At 44.4% G+C, this 25,684-nt stretch overlaps 1 protein-coding gene across 1 annotated transcript; it reads left to right on the top strand.

Annotated features, from left to right (window-relative positions):
- The first annotated feature begins 347 nt into the window (after positions 1-347).
- LOC131286322 (sarcolemmal membrane-associated protein) lies at positions 348-24,600 on the top strand. Its single transcript, XM_058315259.1, has 11 exons — positions 348-602; positions 20,133-20,522; positions 20,600-20,755; positions 20,845-21,194; positions 21,261-21,573; positions 21,670-21,807; positions 21,890-22,018; positions 22,097-22,214; positions 22,278-22,804; positions 23,226-23,937; positions 23,974-24,600. Exons 2-11 carry the CDS (start codon positions 20,136-20,138, stop codon positions 24,381-24,383), a joined length of 3,240 nt encoding a protein of 1,079 aa, XP_058171242.1. The 5' UTR covers positions 348-602; positions 20,133-20,135; the 3' UTR covers positions 24,384-24,600.
- Positions 24,601-25,684: the final 1,084 nt, after the last annotated feature.

The following is a 25,684-nucleotide window of genomic DNA, read 5'->3' as shown; positions in this document are numbered from 1 at the left end:
TAGATATAGCAATAATTGTGTCCAAAGCGACAGGTTAAAGTCCTCCTGGATATCTCCCAGCCAATGCCCAAGAAAATACGGCAATCAAGTGTCCTTGGCCCTGCTTTAAACTTCAAAAAAATTGCTAAAATTGCGCCTCCTTCGATCAACATATATTCTTTGTCTTTTTAGTTTTTTTTTGCTATCTACCTTCTATTTTCGCTTGCCTTCCAGTATTTGATTATAGCTTTGATTTTCCTTGTTTCAAACAAGCTATGGTTGGATTTATCCATTTATCCTCTGTGCTTCTCTACTCCAACAGAGCTCTGTGTGCACTGTGTTAGTGAAAATCCCGAAATATGAGTGCAAATTAATAGAATTTAAAACAATTTCCTGTGCAAATATAACGACAAGCGATCGCTCAGCGAATGAAGTGTGACAAGAAGCGTAGTGCAAGAGAAAAAGATCCGTGTGTTGCCAAATCTAGTGGAAAAAGTCAAGATTCCAGAGAAGATTTTAGCCGGTCGGTCTGGATAGTATCGTCCGGCTTGCAGTCTCCGCTTTCGTTTGATCCCCATCATCTTTCCATCGATCACCATAACGGCGCTAAGTGATCAGTTCAGGTAAGCCATTTGAATGGGTCGGTTTTCAATTAATTTTTTATTCATATTATCGAGAATGAAACCATAAAAACAACACAATTTCGTACACACCTGTTTGGTGGTAGCCAGCATAATGCAATTTGTCGTTCTTCTGCCCCGTGGCTACAATCGCGACAATTCTCGCAAAGTGATGATGAGCAGCCACCATTTCTATCATGCGGCTGCGTTGCATCTTTTTATATGCTGTGTCGGAATGAATCGCAAAGATTGTTTGGTCTTTAATGGTCACCTCTCCGCTGGGCCACCGTTTGACGCTTATCTTTCCTAATACAAACAAATTCGTTTGCATTCCTTTGTGTGCCCGGGAATCATCCCCTTCGTCGTAGTAGTATTTCTTATCGTAATTTCAATAAATATATTCCGCTTTTTTTTCGCGTTGGAATATGTTGATTTGTTGTCCGATTGCTATCAGCTGGTTCGGGGAAGATTTATGGGTATTTTTTTCCAGTTGGCTTGCACGTCACAGAAAACGCGCATTGCGCGATCATCCTAGTATGCTAGTTCTATTGGGACACTTTTATTGCAGATTGTTTGGAATTCTTATAGGAAAGCTCAGTAACAAATAGTGTTTCGCAATAATTTTTAACTCGTCTTACCCAAATAGTTCAGCTTATTTCTAGCTCTTTTTATATTTCCCTTGCCAAATACCTGCCCCTTGGAACTTGATTGAAAAGGAAGCATGGTATGAGGTGTTTATTTCTGGGCAGAAAAGGTGGAAAAAAACTAAACAACTTCATCGCTAAACACCTGAAATATAGTTATTAGTGGCTGCGGACATGGCCAAGAATTCACTCCTCACCAGAGGTTGTTTGTAGTAAAGTTTTACCATTCCTGTAAAAGAACGCATGGTGGTAAACCCTGAAGTATTATCCCCGTGTCCGTTTAGTGCGGGTAAATTATGCGTTGAAAAGCGTTCAGCCAATAAACAATCGTTACGGAAAGGAGCATACGGGGAAGCAGCATACTAACACCGCGCGACCCGCGTTGTGCGGCTAAATATACGCCAAAAAGAGCATTGCGCTCGGTACGGACATTACCCTTTCCCCCTGCTCCCCGTTCCGGTCGTGTAGGGTTCAAGCCGTTGGCAGGGTTGTTGTTTTTCTGGTTCAAAATTTTGCAAGGCCAGTCAGCCGAGTTTTGACCGGGTTTTGGCTAGTGCTGGCCTTTCGGTGGTTGTGGAGTAATTTTGATCTCTATATATCGAACTAATTCGTGCTTGCGTGCATTATCGCCCCGTGTTTGGGAGCTTGGGGCGTGTGAATTTTCCGTTGCCTATTTCGTAAAGGAGATTACCAAACTGAAGGCAATTTTCACGAACGAAACTATTGCCAGCGATAGAGAAGTTGGTTGGAACGGCTTTCGAAGCGAAATTGTCTTCACTTTGATATCGGCGCATCAATGCATTCGCAGGCTAGTTGTATAACATTCAGATACAGATTATTAGTTTGACAGCATTCGTTAAAACGACTCATCAATTTCAAAATTAATTTTGCGCAATAAATAAAAGTACTATAATTTTGTTTATACACAATTCTCACAACTCAGAATGTTAAAGCTAAGGAAAAAGTTGCAAAAGAGAAAAATGGATGGCTTATGGTATAGAGAGGTAAATTTTGGTATCAATAGCGGAAAAAATTAAAGCTTATGATGACGAATAACAAATACTAAAATGTATCTTTTCAGTTTGTATGATATTTTCCCCAGCGATAAGTGTGTCAATGTAACCTATAAGGTAGTTTTAATGACCAGTTGGTTTGATTCACTTTACATGTTTAGAGTCAACTCTCCCACTGTTTTCTTTTACGTTTAATATATATTTATGAAAGCTGTGGAGTATCTCATTTTGATAAAAGTTGATGAAAAAGTAAAGAAAACGGATGAGATTATTGGTTTACGCTAGGAAAGGTTTCACATTCACCACTTCTACTACTAGTACAACAAACCACAACATTTCGCTTGTGTTCAAATGTGTCGCTGTCAGTCGCGCTGGTCAAAACAAACGAATTCGATAAATTCAGCCTTTTTCCAGCCACTGCTTCCATTTCGGAGCTCGGTTGATAGAAAGCGTATGAAATGGACATTCACTTCTTCCGAGTGGCGTTTGATGCCTTGATTTTTATCAGTGGCTAGCAGTATCCCAAACCTAACTGCTGCTGGCTGGTATTTTACATGCCATGCATGGTGGATGTTGGTTGGAATAAGCTTCGTGTTTTATTCCTCGTTTGTCGTGTAATTTTCAATCGAGTTATATGGTGACTTGTCCCTAAATTGCAAGCTGCAATACGTTCCAACGAACACATCATCACGCTAATGTTATCCACCAGAAACAATGGGGCAAGCCTTGCCAAGAGGTGGTTTTTACTCAATCAAGCGAGTGGCTTGATCCTCCGGGAAAGGTAGGGCTCTCTCCCCCCCCTGTGCCATTAGAAGGAAGCATAATCGAGCTCCGCCAGTTGGCCGTGTCCACTAGGTGGCTTAAATCAAATTAAATAAGGCCAACAGTGGGGGCAGTTTTCTCTTTGCTTGCTTGCTTTTCTTTGCAACACACGTGACCCATGGGCGGCCCGTCTCGTTCACGTTCGCATTCCTGGTGGGAAACACATTGTGGAGGTGTGACATTTTGATGCTTACGGAATGTTTTCTCGGTCATTTGGGGGTGCGATCGTTCCATCGTCCTGGTGCTTTAGGGGCCTTGTGAAAAAACAGTATTCATACCAAGGTCACTAGTAAAAGTTGAGAAAAAATCGAAGAAAAATGTGATGATTTAATTTTCTAATTGTGAAAAATAAAATGCACTTTGATATGTTGCTATCTTTCCATTGCGAAGACAAAAGAGAGTAAATAACATAATGTTTCTCTGATGTGATTGTGTTCGGGCCTGAGTCATGACACTTTGCCCGACAAGTGGAGAGTCATGATTATGTGATCGGTCAATTGGTTGCTGGCCGACGCCGTGAAGTGAACTAGAAGACGCTCGTTCGCAATTGAACTAATTGACCTCGTAAATTAAAATATCAAACCTACTCTTTCGCTGCTCTGGGGTAGTGTTATTCCGCTTGTGTACGTCTGCTTCAGCCAACCACACGTGCTTAGACATATCTTATGTGTTGGTTTTCAGTAGCACTATGAGATATTAAATTTTAAAACTTTTACCTAAACTTTGTCTACAACAATCTGCAACTCTTTGGTGGCCTTTTTCCCAGCACCAACAACCGTTATGAATTTTTCTTTCGCAATGGACACCGAACTCCAAACGGTGATGATGCACGATTTCAACCCTACTCTCCCGCCATTCCGGTATCTTCACACGTAATATCCTTCACCGGCAGAAAAGTGTGTTATGCAAGCCTCGTGTTTTGCCCGAGAATTTAGGATTAAGCTTTCCAGGCACGTATTAGCACAACCTCCAGGGGTCCAGGGCTAACGACACTCGGCCCAACCGCGCTGACAGAAGCTTCCTCCCAGTGTGTCCACTTTTCGTCTTCACTTCCCCCCATTCTTTTAAGACTCTCTCTGTGACTCACTCTGTCAACGTCACGTTAAGTCCCCAAAAACAACAAAAACAAAAACGAAGGATGTCAAATATTTATCCGGATCGTGTTAAAAACGATCCCATTGAAATTTTAGCAAGCTCCAGCAAATGGTTCTTTTACGCTTTCTAATTCTTTTGGTTGATTGTAGTTTAACTTTTTGGAGTTCTATGTTCTACCGACTGCAATCTCTTGTTTGTTTGTGCTATAAATAAAGCCCTTCCACGCTCAGTAGTCCTTCATCCACAAAGCGTGTACGAATTTTCCATTTCCCTCGGTTGCATGAAAACGGTTTATCGTTTGATTTTTTTTTTATTTTTAGCAAAGCTGAAAAAGCGGAAGCACTATCGAGCGTACGGATTGCACTGGGGATTGGTGAGACGAGCTACTCAACAGGTCATATGTACATGTCGGACGCTTTTCCAACCTGCTGAAAGACTCACTCGCCGTAATAGCCCTTACCCTGCACCGTACGTTCTACGTTACCGTTCGCCAAATAAAACCCTCCTCCCTATCTGAAAGGAAAGCGCGGAACCGGTTGGCCCGTTTCGTCTGGCCACGCTACAACTGCATGTGCATCTGTGCAAATGGAATTATTCCTTGCAGCGAAATTTCCGCTCACGATTGTGCGCCGTTCCTCCACGTGGGACAACGGGAGCGGAGGATTCTCGTCGGATTTACGAACCCATCGCTCACAGCTAGACCATCTCTTTATGGCAATTGCAGCGAATGATGATGATCATCGTGATGGAATTCAGACAACTGGTTGTCGCTTTTTTACTCACTTTAATTTTCATGTTAAAAACCTCATCACCCGGATGGATCGGGGCATTGATGCTTACGACCCGACCGCTAGCCATTTCTCATAACGTGCTGACAGGCAGTCGTCTTCGTAGGCATCTCCATGAACGGGTTGTGGCGGACAAATTTCCATTTTTCCATTCCGTCGTATGTGCTTTCCCAGGCCTGTTTGCGTTGGGATGAAATAAAATAAAAACGTTTACTTTCGCGTGCTTTGCTATACGAGACTTGAAGACGATAATGTTTTGCAACCGTCGGCTGTCGGTTGTGCTGAGACAATATTCACTTCACAAAAGGATGAGGGAGATTCTTTTTACGATATGCAATCGGTAGCACGTGCAACTCCAAGCGTCGGTAGATGTAGCACGCTGTTCCGGAGCATATCCTCCGGACGTCAATGTTCTCGGGAGGGGTCGGTTTTTCATATGTTCGTCGGTGAGGAGTCGTCGACATCTGATTCTTTCTTTTCCTGTGCTCCCCATCGCGCAGTATCATCGCAGTGATAAAGGACTTGCACATCTTCCGGTAAAAGCTGTGAGTGTGGACCTCCCCTCACCCCCAGGAGCTCCTCGTTCGGCAACAACGACGGCAGCGAAGTCGACGTCATGGCGAAAATCGGGGAAGCAGCGTGACTCGAAAGAGAGACGGGCGTGTCGTCTATTTTTACAACCCAACCCTCGCATGGCCGTTCGTTCGTTCACTTTTCCCGGCCTCGCTGTTTTCCGCGTGCGCATTTTTCACACGCACACGCGTTTCGATTTCCTCTATCGCTTTCTCCCTTTCGCCCTTTCGCCTCCGGGCGCTTTTCCCTCGGTGCCACCACCCTGATTGACAGGTGGCAGTGGGGTGACGCGCAATCCGTGCTAATTCGGTCCCGAAGGATTTTTGCGCTCCGGTGTGGATCGCTTCTGGAACTAGGGTAAGCTTGCGATTAGCATATTTCCACGGATATGCTGGCCAATTACAGGAAGATGATGCTATCGTGGCCCCCCACCATAGCCAATTCCATTTTCCAGCAGCTGTTTTTAGCGGTCATAAATAGTCTACCAATTTACTCTGGGACTCCGCCGAAACTCTCTCGCATTTCCGATACAAAACGAGTGTCGTTATAAAAGCTGCGGTGTAAAATTTAAAAGTTTGTCGTTAATTGGCTCCGCTTGACAAAGTCGCAAAGCCAATGCGTTCGTGAAAATGCGGTTTTATTTTTAATTTCCTCTCAGGTGTCGCTATCGCCATCGGGTCGCCTATTGCTGTAAACGCTGTGTACCGAATTCCTTATTGTTAAGTTCGCGTGTTCGGTATATTTCACTGCAGGAATTTGTTGCGAAGGCTTAGGACATAAAGTATACCGTGCATAATTGATAAACAAATGATTTAATTGTGGACTTTGCTGGTGTGTGTGTGTGTCTACGGTGGCGTGTCGCAAGAAAAGTCGAGAAGCACGTAGTTTCCCCGCCTTGCCACAGGTTCTCATTCGCTTCTTGTGTAGGTTCGTCTAGGCAGGAGGTATCTTCGTGCAGCGAAACACTTTTCATCTGCGTCTATTTTGCCACTCTTTTGTTACGTTTCCGAAACGACACAAACAGGCTCGACCGAACGCCGTCCCACAATGATGGCATAATTATGGGGCAAAATATGTGCAAATGTGTGACGGTAATCATCATCGGCTCTTCCTTCCCTCTTTCGGGGCCCACCCAGTGACTTGCGCGAGACACGAGGTGATAGATGGATGGGTCACTTCCGCCATTTGGGCGTCTTCTCGTTTGCAACACTTTCTCTGCGAATCTCATGCTCCAGACTTCACCGGAGGTCCACCACCGTCTAATGGACGGTTAATGGACCGCAGACGCAGACCACAGGAGATGCTTGACGTTCGTCATTACCAGCCACATTATCTTTATCAGTCGGTGCGATGTTGTTTTCGGTTTTCGATTGCCGAAAGCGGGAAACACTGTGGGATCAAGGCGCGCGCATCTTTTCCGCCGCTTATTTGATTGTTAATGATGAGAAAGTGTTAATGTGCCGAAATTCACCAGGATATTTATCTGCTCAATTGTGCGTTATTCGTTTCAATAAATAAATGGTAATAAAAACTGTAGAGGAAAAAAAGATAATCAAAAAAATAGAAATGTAAATTACCAGAGCTTATGTATGACCTCAATGATGGTCATTTGTTGCTGATGTTTTCGAATTATGGACCCTCATTTTAACATACTTTTATTAGGGTACTGGTGGGATACCATAAAAATAAACTGCTATAAAATATTTATGCATCAAAAAGCATAAAATTTTACGTTTTCAACCAAATCAAGTTGTTTATAGTAAGCTTAATTAAATAAAAAAGCATCATTTAACTACGATTGAAAGGTTCTAAAAATGTAATTTTACCATAAAACTGACTTTCGATTTTGATCGTTGTTTAGTGCATGGCTTTCAAGTAGTAACGCCCAATAGCCGGTTCAGTAACTGATAGCGGTTTTCACTTCTCCTTTTCATCTTCAACTATGAAGATTAATTCCTTCTATTGCCCGCGCGTGAAGCTTAGCTCATCGTGCTTCGATGACGCGTTCCTACGGCTCTCGTCGAGTGTTGGTTCGATTAACGGGCGCCACGACATATCCTTATCAGACACATCCTCCCCTGGCCGAGATGGCGCATGCACTTAAAGAAACCGACGCGTCTTCGCGAAAGACCTGCACGTGTTTTTACGCTCGTCTCAATGATTATGAGTGGGTTTTACGATGTCCAAGTGTGTGCCTTTTTTAACCTCGATCCGCTTGGTGGTCGCTAACGGATTGTTTAGGTTATTCTAATTTTCTTCACTTGAGATATTAGGTATCACGTTCAACTCTCCTTCGTGCTGTGCGTTCGTTTTGCTTGAACGGGAAACGAGCGGCAAGTAATTGAAAATACATTTTCCCAAACATGCCCAAAACTCAGGTTCATGGGAAGGGAAGAGGAGGGTGTGGGTTGGCTGTGTAGAATTTAAAAAAATATACTAGAACGCCGCCATTCGTCTCGGGACGCCGGACCGACACACATAACCTCACAGGCTCATCAGACATTTTGGGGCTTGAGGAATGGAGGGGGAGTACGGACGGGAGTGGTGGAGCACGTTGAAAATCTAAATTTATCGCGGAGCAGCATTCAGCAGTAGTGGTAGCGAACGGTCGCTCCTAGACCAGACGGGCCAGCGTAGTAGCAGCGAGCTTGTCAGCGTCAGTGCCCGGTTCCGTCGTTTCTCAAGTAGCAGCACTAGCAATACGCAATGGACACATCGGTGTAGTGGTCGGTGGTGGAAACGGGCGGCGGAGAGGCAGGTTGTAGGACCGATATTCAGGGATGCCTAAAATTATCCCCTTTCCATTACCGAGCGGAATCGAATCGACGATGACGAGGCGTCCGCGGCCAAACCAACGCATGGGTTCTGCTTTCGGCGCGATAGTGGTTCCATTTTTCCGCTTCACCACTTCCGCTTTTCCGACTCGCGCGGAGGCCTGTTTTCCACGAGAACAACGGCACGGTGGAAGAGAAAGACCACCTCCTAGACCGAGGATCAGCTCGAGTGTGTTCCAGAGATTGAGGAAAAAAGCAATTTTCTTGCTTGTTTTCTCGGACATGTTGCGATGGATGCGTTGATGTTGGCTCGGAACTCGAGTAAGTTCAAACCGATCGAAACGGTGATCGGTTGAGATTTTCCTCTCTTCCCCCTGTCGAGGGGGCGATTGGAGGAACGGTTTGATTGGGGGGAGGAGGTGGCGTGATCCGATCCGGTCTTTCTCCTTCTCTATCGCTTCTCCGTCGGTCGTTAATTATCCACCGAGCGCGCTCTGTTGCTGGATGATGTCATCGCCGGAAGAAAGTTTTTGTTTTTCCGGCGGGAAAGCAAAATCGTCCACCCAAGGAGGAAAGAAAGGAGGGTAACACTGCAGTGTAGCCCGGGATGGTGTTTGGCGGTGTGTTTTAGATAAAATGTGATTGGTTTGTTTTTCCTTTCCAAACCAAAGAAACAACGACGTTGACGACGTGGCCGATGGTAATTGTGGCATTATGGAGTGGATGAATATTTTGCTACCGGGCTGGGCGGCCATCGACCTTCGCCGGCTGGCCACGAATAGAGTGAGGGCCGCATTTTGGTGTCGCCCATTTCCAACCCCCTTGATTGGTGGAATGTAAAAATTGGAGTGAAAGCGTTTTTCATCCATTTTCCGGACAGAGACCGACCACACCGGGTTCGAAATTCCGTGGCGTTTCGTGGGCGATTTATGCGCCCTCCACAATCGCCTACCGTTCGTTTTCGGTTTAGCCTTTTTTGAGGTGGGTGGTTTGCGGTGTGTATTTTTGAATTGTTGTGCATCCGCCACATCGTTCCGGGCTGTCAAACAAATCGTGGCAGACGTTTGACAGATGGTATTCAAACTAACAAATGGGATTGAACATAATTTGGACGGAATTGATGAATCCATTTGTTTTCGGGGATCATCTTTTCACCGGAACGCTCACCGTGGAAATGATCTTAATCTCGGTTATGCAAACAACGCGGAACTCATCAGTCAATTTGGTTGGGATCATCGCGAATTATAAATTGTAATTAGTTATTTTTTTTTAATGTAATTGGGCATCTGCTTGTAAGAAAGCGCTAGATTTATTCAAAATAAATTCAATTTTATTTCATTGCATATGTACCATATTTTACAGAGCGAACTAAACATTTCAAAATTGTAAAGGATAAAATCAATCCTAAAGGATTCGATCACAAGATAATCCTTTCATCTGAGATGCAGTGGAATTGATTTATCTTTGAGAATAAAAATATCGAAAAAATGATAAATCTTCTTTATTCGTCAAATGTAAAGTTATGTAAATCAGATTCAGATTCATGAATCAGAATGATTCTTTGCTTTTTAGGGATTCATCAATGTTTTGTCGAGAGATTCATGAATCGCAAAGACACACCAGCTGATGAAAAGAATTCAGCCAAAAAATGGGTAGAGTCGCATGGTCCAGTTTTTGGTCGCATGGTTCACGCAAATGAAAGAATTGTGGAGATTCGTGATAAATCCATGAAAGATTCATAAAGATTCATTACGGTTTCGACTGGATTCAGGATTTAAGGATTCATGAATCTCTCGTTAAAAATTTCAGGCTCATTCGTTTAGTTTAAATAGCGATTCAAATTCATGCATGTTTGCATGAAATAAATGAGAAACCCTCAATTTGGGAACATCTTAATTGTCAAAACAATTCGTTCTGTAATCCACCGTAAGCGATCTTATCTGATTCCTGCGTCATCAATAAAGAGATCGTTCCGATGCTAAATATCTTGTTCGTTGGTGACGTTACGGCAACAGCCTTCGACAAATCGGAATCCATGGATTTCTCCAAGCGTTTCAACGTGTGGTTCCGTGAATCAAAGCGCAGCTGTGTCCCGTGTTTGCTGGATTCATTAGTGAGCATTCGATGGGGCAAGCAAAAGAAAAAAAAAACGATGGGGAAAAAACCTTGCGGGCAAAGATGAGTGCGTCTTGCATTCGATGAACGTTAAATACGCTTGCCTGGATCGGGCGCAATTTAATGATCGTTAGTAAATCAAGCCGTTGTTATGGCGGGAGGAATTAGATTGGGACTAGCTAGTGCTGCTTTTGCTGTAAGCTGGCCGGAGGAAAGTCGTGCCGTCGGGCGAATCCAACGAAGGTACCTCCAACTCTCCGACGACCGTGGGTAATGGGTTTAACAGCAGATCCCCCTCGCGCCCGTCTTGCCATTCGATTTGGTACATTGGTCGGGTCGGGTGCGGGATGATTATGCGTACAGAGATCGGGCAAGCAAATCGGAATTCGTTCGTTAGCAGCTGCTCCTCTGGTTGGGATTGTGGAAGCGTTTTGATCCAAGACCGAGACAGTTGGGGCACGCCGATGAAGACAGTTCCCCGCGGTCGACCGCGTGTTCTAGCCGACGCCCGATAATCAGATACCAGAACGCATAACACGCGGAACACACTGCTTCCTGTTTCTATGTGTAGTATACTGTACGCTCTGGGGCGATGGAGTGTGGCTCTAAGGGTTGGCTGCTTTGTTGCCCCGTTGTCGTGTTGTCGCAGTCGAATGGATTCACGTCCGCGAGCTCGCTCGAGGCAACCCGACAAGAAACAGCAAAAATAACAACGGACCGCGAGCTGCATGAATCACAAAGATTGCAGCTTGCAGCATGCAGAGTTGGTGTTTTGCAGCACCGGCTTCGTACCGAGTGTGGAGGAAAAGAAGTAAGGGAATTGTCTTGTTGTCTAGTCTGGTGGAGTTTCTGTTTTTGTTTTTTTTCTGATTCTTCTTCTGTGCTACAATAGTCGGGGAGAGTTGCATACATTCTTGGACGCCATTGCTACGCTCATGATGTTGTACAGCAATCGGGAGTAATTGGTGGCCGCTCGGAGCGACTGTGTATGCAATCGTTCAATTTGCATAAATTCAGCACAACGCTCGTGTTTCCTCATAGCAATCGTGTGTTATAGCAGGGGTCGGCAACTTTACGGTTTCACGTGGAAATATGGCGGACACAGACTAGTCCATCACCTTTTTTATAACGAACCTTCGATCGAGCTTCTATAGAAACATAAGTTTTTGATCCGATCGAGCTTCTATAGAAACATAACTTCTACTAAGTTTGTTTTAATCAAAGTGTTAAAGTCATTTCAAATTCGATTACAAAGCTTCAAAAGGTAGCACACCTAAGCAAAACAGTTTAATGACAAAGAGGTTAAGAGCCAATTAAAGTACTGTTCATGGAAACGAAAAGCAACTCGTGAGTTGTAGAATTTAGTATTTGTAAACCTTAACTTAAACCTCGGGAATTTTCGAAGATTAGAACAAACTATGCTAAACAGAATTCTGGTGTATTTCCATCGACCCATCCTTTTGTAATCTACCATTTTCATTACTAGTCATACAGTTTAGTAGGTATCTTGAGGTGTTGTTTGTAATGCTTCATGCAGTACTTTGCTTTCAGGTTCCTAGTGAGATGAGTAGTGAGAATCCAAAAACCTGTAGAATATTGTTTTGAAACATTTGTTTGTTTCTCATTTAGTTGAAAGACTCATTTGTTCATTTACAAAGCATGGCACTGTCAACGATCTTTACCGAATTTATCAAACTTATCAATTCGTATTAAAATGGCATTTACAGAAATTTTAAAATTATATTTACTCTGATACATATCAGCAAATGTGAAATACCTTATCCATGGACATGGAGTATTTTTTCTACAATCTATCCCGCTCTATCAAAAGTGTAACGAACCCTGCGTTACAGCTTTGGTGTTTTTTTCTTTTCCTTTGCTACCTGTTTTATGTTTTTCTTATTGTCTAAGAGCGTTTAAAATGTAGCGACCCATTTTTCCATTCACTTGATGAATGATCATGCAAACAGAGTATTGACTTGATTGTAGATAGGATAACTGCGATCACGGTGCTAATTAAAGAAAGGGAAACGAAGAGCTTTCATCACTCGTAAATCACCCTCACTCTACCGATGGTTTTATGGACTCAACCGCTTGCGAACTCCGTTGCCGAGAGAGGCGTGTTGATTATAGCGCTTTAACTAAGTGGTAAAGTGCTGATGAATCGAAATGACGTTCAGTTGCACCGGTAGTGGTTTTGGTGGATGCATTCAGACGTCTCACGTGTCTACTGACTTGCCCCTTTTTTTACTGGCTTGTAACCCTTCCTCCAGATGCATATGTTTTTTTTCCACCTACCCTAGCCACTTGTCGACGATATCAGTCGGTAACGAGCGGTGCAATGGGATGGGAATACGGAGTCGTATTTTTGCAAAGTAAGTTGCGCATCTACCTTACCCACCCTGCTCCTTCCCTTGTAGACGTGACCACAAATGCGCGGTACTTGCTCATCGGGTTAAAATAACAATCAAATCACTAACTCCATCGCACGTCGCGCCGTTTGCTGCTCATCTCCATATAATTAAACCCTCAAGAGTATGTACAGCGCTGAGGTCCGAAGAAAGACATCGGACATCGGAAGTACAAACAAACGCACCTATTGTGAAGATAGTCTGCGTCGTCACAGTCACGATCATCATCTGCTGGAATGTCACGGCATCTTGAGCTCGCGAGTCAACATTTGACGCAAGGCTGGAGTGTGAGAAAGAGAGAGCTGTGTTGATGGACAAATAGCGATCGTTAAACAAGGCTCGTAAACTTTATAATTATGAATGACGTGACTTTTAATCTGTGGTTATAAAGTAATGTAATATCGATCACATTACTGTTAATCCTTTGACTTTTTACTTCCCATCTTAAATGCTAGTGTTTTCTAGCATTTCTTCGTGCATGTTTCTTCACTCGTAATGCTTTTGATTAGCACGTTTCTCTTCTCAACGTGGTTTGGATTTGGGACCAATTTCATCATTTAGTCTCGTCGAACATTTTTCGTCATCGAAACGGCCTATAAAACGGGCACTCTATGGGAAGCTAGTATAGAGTAAGGCGGGGCAAAAGTGCGCTTCTAATGGTTGGCATTGAGACTTCTTTCAAATATGAAATTGTTAGGATTATATCTTTGTAAAAAAACATAAAAGCAAACGAGTAAATAAAATAACAATTAGCCATTTGTTCAGTGCCGGGTTAGCACAAGACAAATAGCACTCAATGCAACAATAAGCTTCTTTGAATGTAGTTTGATATAATGATTAAGAAAACAATAAATAAATCATTATATAATTAAACATTTTTTATGTAATTTGATTGGTTAGTTATAAATTCTCAACATATAGAAATCCATTGCGTTCTCTTTTTCTATTTGATTATTTATTTTTTCAAGACGATTCTCTTGTGCCATTTTCAATTTTTTTCTCGCCGGATAAATTTCAAAACGAACTCTTCTAATGTTTCGATGATGATGAGCTTAAATAAGTGATCCAGCTGTCGTAATCAGTAAAAAAACATGCGAAATATTTTAAAGGGCATATGTAAAATGTTACGATTATAAAATGTTTATTAGTTTAAACACAAAAAATGTTTTCAAGATGGTAATGAATATAATCTAACAAGCCTTTAGTTTTTTTTTTACGATTAAGTTTTCTTCACTGCCACTCGCGTTCTTTTGGCCCACCTTACCTTATACCGCGGATCGACGGGGCATGTGTCACGATTGACGGATATAAAATACGTGGTTCGTTTTTAGACGCCATTTCGACACAGCCATGTCCGCTACATACATTTTTACAGCCGTATGCATCGGCTCGACGTTTCTCCCTTCTCGAAGCAAAGTCGAACGGCAACGCTATCATGACACGGTGTTCGTCCCGACGGAGAAACAGAACCAGTCCGGGCCAAACATTTCCCCTTCCAGTAGCGGGGTGCTCAGCTGTTCACGGTCATCCCACGGTGGGGCAGTTAATGTTGCTCGATGATGGTCGGGTGTGCTCCAGCTGCCTTCGTTTTCGCGAGCTCGCGTTCCATAACCGGGTAACCGAGTTGTTGTGTACGTGTGTGTCTGCCCAGCTGCTGCTGGGTCACCATCGTTGGTCCGGTGGAGGCCGTGTGCCTGCTTGGCTTGGTATGCACTTCTACCGCGAATACCGCGATCCGACGAGAGAGGTTATGGTGCGGATTTATCAATCAAAAATTTTTATGACTACGACTTTCACGCATATCGCGCCAGTCTGGATCGGCTAATAATAGTAGCATGGCATGGCATATGCACTAACCAACCGCCAAGCTGCACCTGGGACCGTGCTATAAACGAGACCTGCCGTGCCCATCAACGATAACGATATTAAAATTAATTTAATGTCCTTGTTACGTACCTCGGGATCGTCCTGCGTTAATGCAGGGTGTTAAAAGGGTAGACAATTTTTAATAATTTTGAGATAATGCGTGCCAGAGTTTACCAAATTTCGCTTAAAAAGGAAAATATTCTTAGAGGAAATACGGTGCTACCGAATTAGTAAAATCCAATCCAAACACGAATGAAAGAAAACCGTGTCGGGTTACATCCTTCTCGCTGGCTGCCGATTGTGTTGCTCTGCCGCATCCCGCATGTTGCTCTTAATTTTATTTGCCCACTACTCAGGCCGGCGTACTCGGCAAAAGGAAGATGGTTCCGTTGGCCTCCAAGAACACAGGGCCTTTGCGAAACCAGATCCACTGGTAGCTAGTGAGGTTAAGCTAATAAAAGAGTCACTCAGCGAATTGACTTTATCGATTTAAAGCTACTGGCTGCTTTGTGGCCTGAGTTGGGTGATCACCAGAATCGCCAGGACGAACCACAGGACGAAAAGAGGGCCAATAATGGGCGTTGGATGGGAGTTTAGGTCAGCTGTTTGCTGTCTTATCGTACCACATTCTAACCGGTTCGGTATGTGTCTGTTGTGTGTGGTTGTGAATTCACGTGGTGTGTTTTGCGTTTCTGTACTCCCAACTTCCGCCCGCTCCCCGGGTTGGATACGGGCCAAAGACAAAACACTCCCAGCACGCTGACGGTGCCACTTTTTACACGCGCACCCGTAAGAAGTTTGAAACTGAACTGAAAAAAAGCTGGGCCTCAAGAGAACGCGTACATTAACCCCTCACCGAGGTGAAAACAATATTTCTTATTTATGTATAAGTGCCACCAAATTATGACACTGCAGTATCTGTGCGGAATGTGGCTATGCGGTTTGCGAAGAATTAATTTTTGGTTTCGCTTAATCCCTAACCCTACGGACGGGTAAATCAGGTTTAAAGGGAACATCCAACGCAATGGAACTAATTCGAGACAATCGCTGTGACAGATTTTATAGATTTCGTTCATATCTGTTGAACAAGACACGGTTCTGATGGGGTTGGTTTGGACAATCTCTTCAGAATGGTATGATGCAATGCAGAATGGTATTGATGAAAATGTAAGATGATTTTGTTTAGCATTAAAGTTTACAGTTCCAATTTCAATACCAAAGATTGTTTTTTTTTTCAAAATATAAATCTAGAAAAAGGAGAAAAGAACCAGGAAGAATAAACCTTAATTCTGTTTTAAGTTTTCTTCGTCACGGTATGTTAGCAAGTGTGTTAACAGTCTAAAACATATTTATCATTGTAATTTCTGTACGTTTTCTTTGAAATTCTCAAAAATGTTTAAACCAATTCATTAGTTGGAGCTGCTCTGGTTTTCATTTTTGCCGGTAGAAGTCCGCTGTTTAGCTGTTCAAGCTCTGAAGGAACATTTTTGGAAGTATTTGATCCTTAATTTAGGCTTTTCTCAAGAATACCTAGAAGCACTATTCTAAAGAATGGAAAACTACTTATCATCATCTGATTTGGGATTTGAACGCACCAAAAGTTCGCACAGCTCGTGCGTCAAGGTAAGGTTGTAACATTATAATGGGCACCTCAAGTGGCATTTAGAAATTTGAACCAACCTTCCTCGGGGTTCGGTGGGCGGTTCAAAATTAATCCATTTACCTCTTCTAGTTGTCGACCGCTTATTAGTAACGTTGTTGGCTGTTGACGGCTATTTATAAGCCACTCGTTGAAGGCTGTGCAGTACGAAAATGCGCCCTCAGTGGAGTTTGTTTCTTTGTATCTCGCATTGGTGGCAAAGTTGCTCGCAAACTTATTTAGCACAAGTTCGAAAAAGTTACCCGTCCGGCTGCTGCTTCCTTTGACCCTGCGATGTTGCGCCGCATGAAATCTTGACTGTTTTCCTCGTTGATCGGTTTTTGTGTGCCTCTTTTCAAGGTGGAAAACACTTCGGAACGCCCAGAGCGGAGGCAAGGGTTGCAAACTTTTCATTGCCATTTGCACGGTGCTGCCGCCGTCATTATCCAGTTTATCGTCGTTTTGTGTGTGCAGACCGGCGAAAATTATAGCGCTGTGTGGAACCAGTTTTCCTTCGTGGTTCCGTTGGATCTAGTTTGCTCTCTGTTATGTTTTATTTTTTGTAAACATATTAATACCTTTCATGATCAAACCATTTCGTTGCGCTCTGGTCCACAGCGGGGAAGCTAGCGGATCGGAACGTACGGTGGCCAAAGACACAGTTAGCGTTATCATCCTAGGCGCACTCTCCAAGAGTCGGAAAAGATATTTCCCGAAATTACTGTCGATTTATCAATGGCTTCAACAATGTTTTACTGCTGTCAACCTTCACCTCGTGTGTTCACATGGTTCGTGGTTCAACGACAGTCCCCGAAAATGGTGTCATTGATTCCCCATTGGTCCTCTACTGATACCAAAGGGTAACGACGGTTCATGTCGACTTCAAACAAAAACTGCTACCAACGGAATGCGGCGGAACCATAAAGGCACATCCATGCGGAACGCACCGTTGCATCTTCGCGGGTGGATAATCTACTTCCATGCATCTTCCCCCGAAAGGCTCCGGTTGCGGTCGGTAAATTTTCCACCCGGTTTCCGGGCCGGTGCCAAGTTTGGAACCGAACCCCGTACGTACACTTGCCCTTTTTTGGGGCTTCCAAAGATGATGCGCGATGATAGGGCGAGGTGTTGGGGGAAATATTAATCAAAAAGTAATCAGCCATGCGTCTACATTCTTCAGCGCTGTGTGTTGTATCGAGTTCGGGTGTGGTTCACCCTCTTGGGAGGGGGAGAAAACAATTATGTAGTGACCTTCTTTACGCAGACCTGAGCCATAGATTTTCTCCACTTGCAAAGGTCTTTCCAAAACCGCCGGATGCGGTAGCGTTTCACCTAAGGGCGTGTGTCGGAATTAGAACCTAGGTGTAAGTTGGTCCTCAACTTGATGTTGCAGTTCATCGAGCCATCGAGTTCCCGTTAGCTAACAGTTGGGGCTTGGCGATTGAAAGTTATTCTCGAGCGCGTTGTAGCAACGTGTACCCCCAGAAACAACGGTCTGGTGCTGCATATGTACAGCTGCATCGAGCTGAGTTTGCAACCCCGTGGACGCAGCTCTTGATACTAACGTTCTACGCGAATGATATGTTTAGCCACCTTTTTTCTCACGTACCTTCGCACGTGACATGAAAAACATGCCGATTTCTACTCGTCCTCTGATGCAGTTTTCCACAAACATTTAGAATGTGTGTGTGTGCTACATAAAACAAGAACACCAACAATATTAAAAATAATCGCATTCTCCTCCTTCTCACACACAGTTCACTGAACCCGCGGTTGCTTATAAATCTAACCCTTAATGTATTCAACTCACTTTCAGTAATGAGCTTCGGTGGTGTTTTATAATGTTTCGCCTCTTTTCGACTTCGCAACCGATCTTCTATCGGTGACTAGCGAACGTGATTTTTAGTTTTTTATATTACAACCCAAAAGCTCACTGGGTTAAGGGCACACACCACAACACGCGGAGAGGAACGTTGCTATGCCGTGTGAGGCTTTGGGGTTTTGTAACGGTAGAAAATGCCAGTATATGCCTTAGATAGACGTTCCTCTTCTCATTCCCCGGTAAAATCCCAAATGAAGCCCCCCCAGCCGAAATCGCTGTCGTGGCTACACCATTTGTGAGCAGATGTACCTTAAAGGTATGCAATTGGTGAAACAAATGCCGTTGTGTGAACCGTTTGAATTGAAATCTCGTTAAATTAAAGATGATTATTATACTGGAAAGGATGTACAACATAAACTCCCTCATGCATAACTTGCATGAGTGTATGAAAATTCGGCTACGCTATCAACCTAGGGGTGCGGTATGAGGGGGGCCCACGGGCCCCCCTTATTTCACAAATTTATAACAAACTCCCTTTTTCGGTAGACCTAGCGCAGTCCGCTCGCTACGCTCGCTGCGGGCGCGCCGCCGTTTCATACTCATTTTTTCACTCCGACTCATTGGTTTATGATGTCCATCTTGCTCAGTTTATCCGATTAGTTCAAATCATTACAGCTTCTAACGGAACATCAACGGTTCAAATATTCAAACTGAATTGATGTGCCACCTATTGCATAACTTTCAGGCGCAAACGTGGAAAAAATGATGATGATGCGGCGCCGGGGGGGCTTCATTTGGGATTTTACCCATTCCCCAACCAGTTCCTGTAGCGGCTCTCCATGTCGTGATCGTTTAGTTTGTGTAACACGCAGGTGCCACGGGGTTTCGTTGTCGGAAAATTTAAAACAACGGCGCTCGGTGGCGGTCGGCGCACGCTTTACACGTTCTGTGAAAATGCGAACCGGACTGGATGTGTATACTACGTTTTACATCTTGACTAGCTTATTTGCCCGGTTACACGGGCACTATGCATTTTTTATGTGTAAGCTATCTTCTAGAAGATGAAATATGAAACTTTAGTCAAATATGACATTCATTCAACATTTTATTCCAAGTCTAGTTGAGTCACATTTTCAACCATTGGAATCGGTACTGTCCGACTTCATATCAATCTTATGAATCTTTGAAACTATTTGTTGCTAAAAATTCCTATAAAACAACTTCTTCAGTTTCTGCGTCACTTCTGTTTCTGTTTCGTTTTGGTTTACTTTTTTCTGTTAAATTATACGAAGAATCTTGCTAGTTGCCCGGTGTCGAGCATTTCTTTCCACTTGACTCCTTTTAACGCATTACATAAGGCACAGGGAGTCCGGTGCTGCGTGAAAATAGCTTCGAAAATCAATTTCAACATGAAAAGTATTTTAGTAATCAACCAAGTATCTTTACATTTTCCCAAATGAAGCTGGTTGCTACAGCAATCAATGCTATCCAATGGGAAAAGCTGTTTGGTAGTTTTTGTCAAACGTTAATCCACTTAGTTATTTTGTTCATATTTCATAATTGTGGACAAAGTGGAAATACTAAACATACGTAGCAAGTTAGTGACTTCAAAGCGAGAAGAAAGTGCATCATGACCGAACAAGAAGACGCTAATTCTGTTTTTTCTGTTGCGAGACTGATAGTTTGAAATTTGTTTTCCAAATTATAGCACACTTGCATTTATTTTATATATTATTATAGAATAGATAGAAGTTGAACGGCCACCGGGTGGGAAAAGGAAGGCGGAAGACGGATTCTTTGCAATCAACGAACCGTTCGTTGCTCTTAATTTGCGTTACGATCTTTCGCATGTTTCACTCCGGTGTTCGGACCTTGGAGGATGGAAGAGACGAATTGTGGCTTTGTTACTCTTATACGATCGATGTTACCGTCAGACTAACGTTTCTTTTTTCTCTTTCATTTTTTCCACAGGTCATGGTTTTTATAAATAACAGAGATGATTATTTACCATTCCTGAAAGTGCCAGGAGTAAGAATGCAAACTCCTTTAGTGAACAACGTGACGACGACCACAACGACACTGAACCGCGACGTTGCATCACAGGTGCAACAGCAACAGCAGCAACAGCAACAGCAACAACAGCAGCAGCAACAGTTGGGAAATCTGAGCAATAATAACAGTACGAACATCAACAATAACAACAACAACACCCTCATCAACAACAACGGCGGCATTGGCGTGAGCAGTTCCTGCGTAAACAATAACATAAATAACAATAACAACAACAGTATAAACAATAATGGCCAACCACAGGTTGCCCGGGCGCTGCTCATCTGCCGGCCCAATTCGCATCCTTTCAATGTAAGTGCGCATTCCAAGGGTTCAAACGTGCAAAAGTATTCATAAAAATTGAGTTTTGGTGCTTCCCTCTTCGACAGAATCGAACTCTTTACCTTGAGCCAGGAGCCCAAGCTAAGGTAGGACGATCGGTTGCGAGGATTCGCGTCTCGGAGAACAATGCAATCTTTGACTGTAAGGTGTTGTCGCGGAACCATGCCGTGCTGTGGTACAAGGATGGCCGTTTCTTTATCAAGGTTGGTTGGGAGTAGGATGAACATATGCGTTCCTTCGAGATGGGGATGTCTAATGGCGTACGGTTTTTTTTTATATTCACTCCCTGCAGGATACGGGCAGCAGCAATGGCACATTCATCAACAACCTCCGGCTCAGCCAATCGTGCACGGAGTCGGAACCGTACGAGATCAGTTCGGGTGATATCGTGCAGTTCGGCGTGGACGTTATGGAGAACACGCGCCGCGAAACGCACGGCTGCATTACCGCCACGCTCAAGCTCTTTCTGCCGGACGGTCGGGAAACGAAGGCGAGCCAGAAGGTGGGCATCGGTGGCCAAAGCACGATCATACCACCGGTAGACCTGTACCGATTGAATCAGTACATCCAGGAGGCGAACCAGCGCGAGCAGATTCTCGAAACGAAGCTCATCAGCCTGCAGAAGATGGTCGAGGCGACCAAGTAAGTAGACGTCAGTGACCCTGCGAGTTCGAGTATTATTCTAATGGGTTTACTGTTTGTTGGCAGACAAAATTCCTTCCTCGGCTGGCAGGCGCTTATCGACGAGGATCGGCTACTCAGTCGGATCGACATGCTGGAGAAGAAGCTACAGTACTGCCAGAAGAACATCACCGAGGACAAGCTGCGGGAGGAGCTGCTGAAGCTGCTAGACGAGAAGGAGCAGTATCAGAACGCGGCCAAGGAGGCCATGTACAAACTGCACCAGGAGCGGCACGAGGCCGTGCATAAGCAGATTTCGCTCGAGAAAGCTCTGTGCACCAGCGAGGACGAATGTTCGCTGCTGCGGGAGCAGCTGAACAAAACCAAGCAGCAACTACAGGTAATTAACAAGCTCTTTTAGTTAGGAATTGATAATTAAATCAACCTTTGTGAACAAACACCTTTTAAACTCCGCCACACGTTCCGTCTCAAACAGGAAATAACCGTCTGCATGGATACCCTAAAGAGTCAGTACGACGAGAAGGTTGCTTCCAGCGAGGAACAACTGAAGGCAAAGGAATCGGAAATCACGAGTCTCACGCACAAGCTAGATCACTTCGTTGACGTTTATGCGGTAAGAAGGGTGGGGAAGGGTTCTCAAATGGTCAAGTTCCTTCTTGAAAGCAAACCTTTTATATTTTCACACCCACTAGCAGATTGGTTCATCGGATGATGAACAGCAACAGCAGATTAATAGTTCGGCCATGTCGAACTGGCTGAAGAACTCGGATATCAAAATGTTGGAAGGATCGGAAGAAATAATTAAGGCCATCTGTAATGACACCGTAAGTTTCGGAAACGAATACCGAACGATTGTTTACAAATGATGGTTTCAATGAATGTTTTACTTCTTTTCTTTCCAGGAAAACGATATTACCAATAGCGATTACACTGAGGGACTGACAAAACTGCAGCGGCGCATAAGTACATTTGAGAAAAATTTCGCCCTTCTTATCGGTGGTGATGGCATGTCCGAGAATGGTAAGGATTGTGGTTCCTGTTTTAAATGTTCCTTTATCAACGGATCAAATTTATTTTCAGTAGAGTCGAACGAACTGGACAACGAAACTTCGGAACCAACGGCAGTAACGGGAACCGCGGTGGCAAAGCTGGCCTCCGAGGACAATGCCGGCGAGGGCAAGGAGGAAGTTGGAGAGAATGGGCCAGCGGTTGCCGAAAGTATCGTCAAACAAGAATGCGACGGCAATCAGAATGATGTGAACAGCACTAGCACAACCTCAAACGTAACAGGCAGAACCGATGGTGACGGAGAATCGATGGCTATTCAGCAAGAGCTAGCACCCGTCCATATTGTGGGCGATATGAAGCCGGAGCCGGAAGTGAACATATTGGCCAATGGAAACAAGGAATCTTTAGCGAACGTTGGTGTCGGACAGCAGGCACCTCCATATGGTGCGGTGGATCCGATCAATCAGAACGTTCTGAAACGTAACATTCGACTGATCAAGAACGACTGCATGACACTGTTGCGCCAAGCAGAGCGTACGATAGCGCAGAAACATTCTGAGCAAGCGTCCCAGAAGGCCAAGTATGATGAGCTTGAATCCGAGGTAAGGGTAACAACGGATCTGTTATTTATTTTACCTTCGGGGTGATTTGGGTAATGTTACACCAATCGGATTTTTGAGAAGAAAATCTTCATCCATCTCCAAAATCTCCATCTCTCCAACTTGTACCCTGTATTCTCTGGACTGCAGTCGTTGATACTTTCCGATATAGTATTGGGAAGTAGAGTGCTTCTTTCACATTTTGTTAATCCAAGATGGCTGTGCTTAGTCTATTGGCATCTTAGATTGACACACCGGCATCTTAGATTGCCAACTTTTTTCATAACTCTCTTTAGTGGTACATGTGTAAGATTCGCCATAAAAGTTTCGTATCGTTTGAAAGCACCTATCGAAGTGTATTGCAAATGTACCAAGCGTAGTTTAACTTTCTTCATAACTTTCAACCTGTTTCATTCCTTTTCAGTTGTTGGCATTTAAGGCGGAACTGGAGAGCCGCCCCAAGCAATCCGATCTCGATCAGAAGCAAGCACTCTGCGATAGTCTCGCGGAAACCCTTTCGACGTTGCGCATCGAGGTGGAAGAGCTGCGTACCATGAACGACCGTTGCCAGCAGGAGATGGAGCGAATGGAGCTCGAGCTGCTGAAGCAAAAGAACTTCGAGAACGAAAAGATCAGTGCACTGGCAGCGGCCGCGGCGGCGGCGGCGTCGGCTGTGGCCGTCGATGAGTGTAAGGTTGTGGTGGAAGCACCGATGGTCACAGTGTCTGCAAAGCAGGATCCGGTGGAGGAGGTTGTGCGGGAGAAATCCTCCTCGACTCCAGAAACCGAATCGAGGGAAAAGGAAGAGAGTGCCGCATCGACGAATCAACAGCAGGAGCTGCTAATGATGCCGACTACGCTGCTGGTTGTAACGGAGAATGCCCCGGTAGCCGAGATGCCCTCCCCGGTGATGATACCGTCGGTGCCGATGGTGGATGTGGAAACCCAAACCGATGTCGAATATGCTGGTTCTGCATCTTCATTATCCATGACCGTAGCAACCGTTCTACCTCTTCCGATCGATACGAGCGACGGTGGAGACACATCGATCAGTTCCAATCTGGACGACTTGGACGACGATGACGAGGATGATGACGATGAAAAGACGGAAACTATCGACGCCATGGCAATCTTCAGTCCACTGGAGTTGGGGGATACGATGCATGGTACAGCGAAACTTCATCCAGGCGAGCCTGCTAGTGAAGGGAAGTTAGCTCCGATCGTGACCACGGCTGCTTCGGTCACAAACGGTGGCGGGAATCTCATGCCTTTGCCGGCAGCGTTACTGGCTGGAGGCGAACAACTATTACGCACCATGGATGACGCGAGTAGTGCTGCGGCGCTTAGTATCGACCTTGAGCTAGCAATGATCAATCACCCGGATGTGCAGCGGGAAGAAGAGTTGGTCGCCTTCAAGGAAAAGTACACCCACTTGAGCGAGGAGAACGTTCGGCTAAACCAGCAGCTGCAGCGACTGAGCGGGGAGTTGAGCCAATCACGGCACTGGTCCGCCGTACAGCTCGCCATGTACATCGCACCGATCGTGGCCATCTTCGGCTACATTCTGCTGAACCGAACGTAATTAACGCTTGTGCCCGTGGGTGGGAGGTGTGTGGTTGAAAACGCAAATGCGCAGTGCATGTGTTTGTGTTTGTTGTTGGATTATCCTGAAGATGTGCAAATCGTCTGCGAGATGAAAACCAAGCAAAAGGAGACACAAAATATCTCGTTATTTTATATCGCTCGGAAGGTGTTGTTTTCTTTTTTTTTTTGTTTATAAATACTATTTATTATGATTACACAACAAAGCCGTTGGAGATTGAAAGGGGGCCTGCTTCCAGTTTGAATTCTCCGGCTTTCGTAAATCGATTGAAGGAGTAGGAATCACTTTTCGTTTGTCGGAAAATGTTAACTCTTCAAAAGTGAGAATATCCAGCCCGCCACTCAAGACAAGCCCCTTCAAAGAATCAATCATTACGATCCACGTTTGTCCATTTAATCTCACAACATGTCGTCCCCCCACTATGTACATTTGTGAAACGCCAATACTGTATTTATTAATGAATAACCCTCCCGACGCTAGTTTTACCGACGCAATTGCATGTGAGAGAAGAACGCGAGAAAAACGTTTAGAAACTGTGAATTAATCGAAGGAAATCGAGCAAGGCTTCGTGCAAGAAACCTAGAAGGGAACTGCTGGCCTGGGAAGGATCAGACCCCTACCCCGCCCTCCAGTACCAGTGATGATGAGCAATAGTGTGTGATTGAGTGTGCATGTAAGTGAATGTTGGAGTGAATGGCCTTTATGAATGAGTACGAGAAAGGAAAGCCTAAGGCATTGGAAATATGGTTACGAGTGCATCAGGCATGGATTGACTGTAAAAAAAACTAGTTTAAAAACTCACGCTTTTTTTCTCCTCCCCTCTTATCCTCGGGATGGCAGAGCTTTATCTTCCTGTTTCGTTTTTTTTTTCCCCCACCAGGGACTCGAAATTACCTCCCCCCCCCAGCGTTACAATAACCTTCAGCTAAACGCAATGCAACGCCTAAAATGGACCAGCTGTTCCGTTACTAACGATCGTCACGAGAGCAAAAACTAGAAGATCGAAAAAGGGGGAAAACATGGAAAGTTTCCTATCGAAATCTGCACGTCTTTTAGGTCGTACTACCGCTACTCATGTGCGCACCGAACCGAACGTTGGTTAGGCTAGCTTTTATAAGAATCTATATATGAACCTAATCATTGTAACGAATAATCCGAATACTTGTAATACACACGCGATGAACATGGCAGACGCACCAAGAGCGTTGGTAAATCCGTTCGAAACTAACAAACTGCTGGTATCTTTAGGGGAACGTCTTCGAAGCATTTCGGCATACACA

Source organism: Anopheles ziemanni, chromosome 3 (assembly GCF_943734765.1).
Source record: "Anopheles ziemanni chromosome 3, idAnoZiCoDA_A2_x.2, whole genome shotgun sequence".
NCBI classification, from domain to species: domain Eukaryota; kingdom Metazoa; phylum Arthropoda; class Insecta; order Diptera; family Culicidae; genus Anopheles; species Anopheles ziemanni.
This window is presented reverse-complemented; position numbering and strand designations above follow the sequence as displayed.

Bases quoted from the DNA above. Each gene is read 5' to 3' on its own strand.
- LOC131286322 (XM_058315259.1), top strand. From the start codon at position 20,136: ATGGTTTTTATAAATAACAGAGATGATTATTTACCATTCCTGAAAGTG. The intron at 21,195-21,260 runs GTAAGTAGACGT...GTTTGTTGGCAG, and splicing joins AAGATGGTCGAGGCGACCAA to ACAAAATTCCTTCCTCGGCT. The intron at 22,019-22,096 runs GTAAGTTTCGGA...TTTTCTTTCCAG, and splicing joins AGGCCATCTGTAATGACACC to GAAAACGATATTACCAATAG.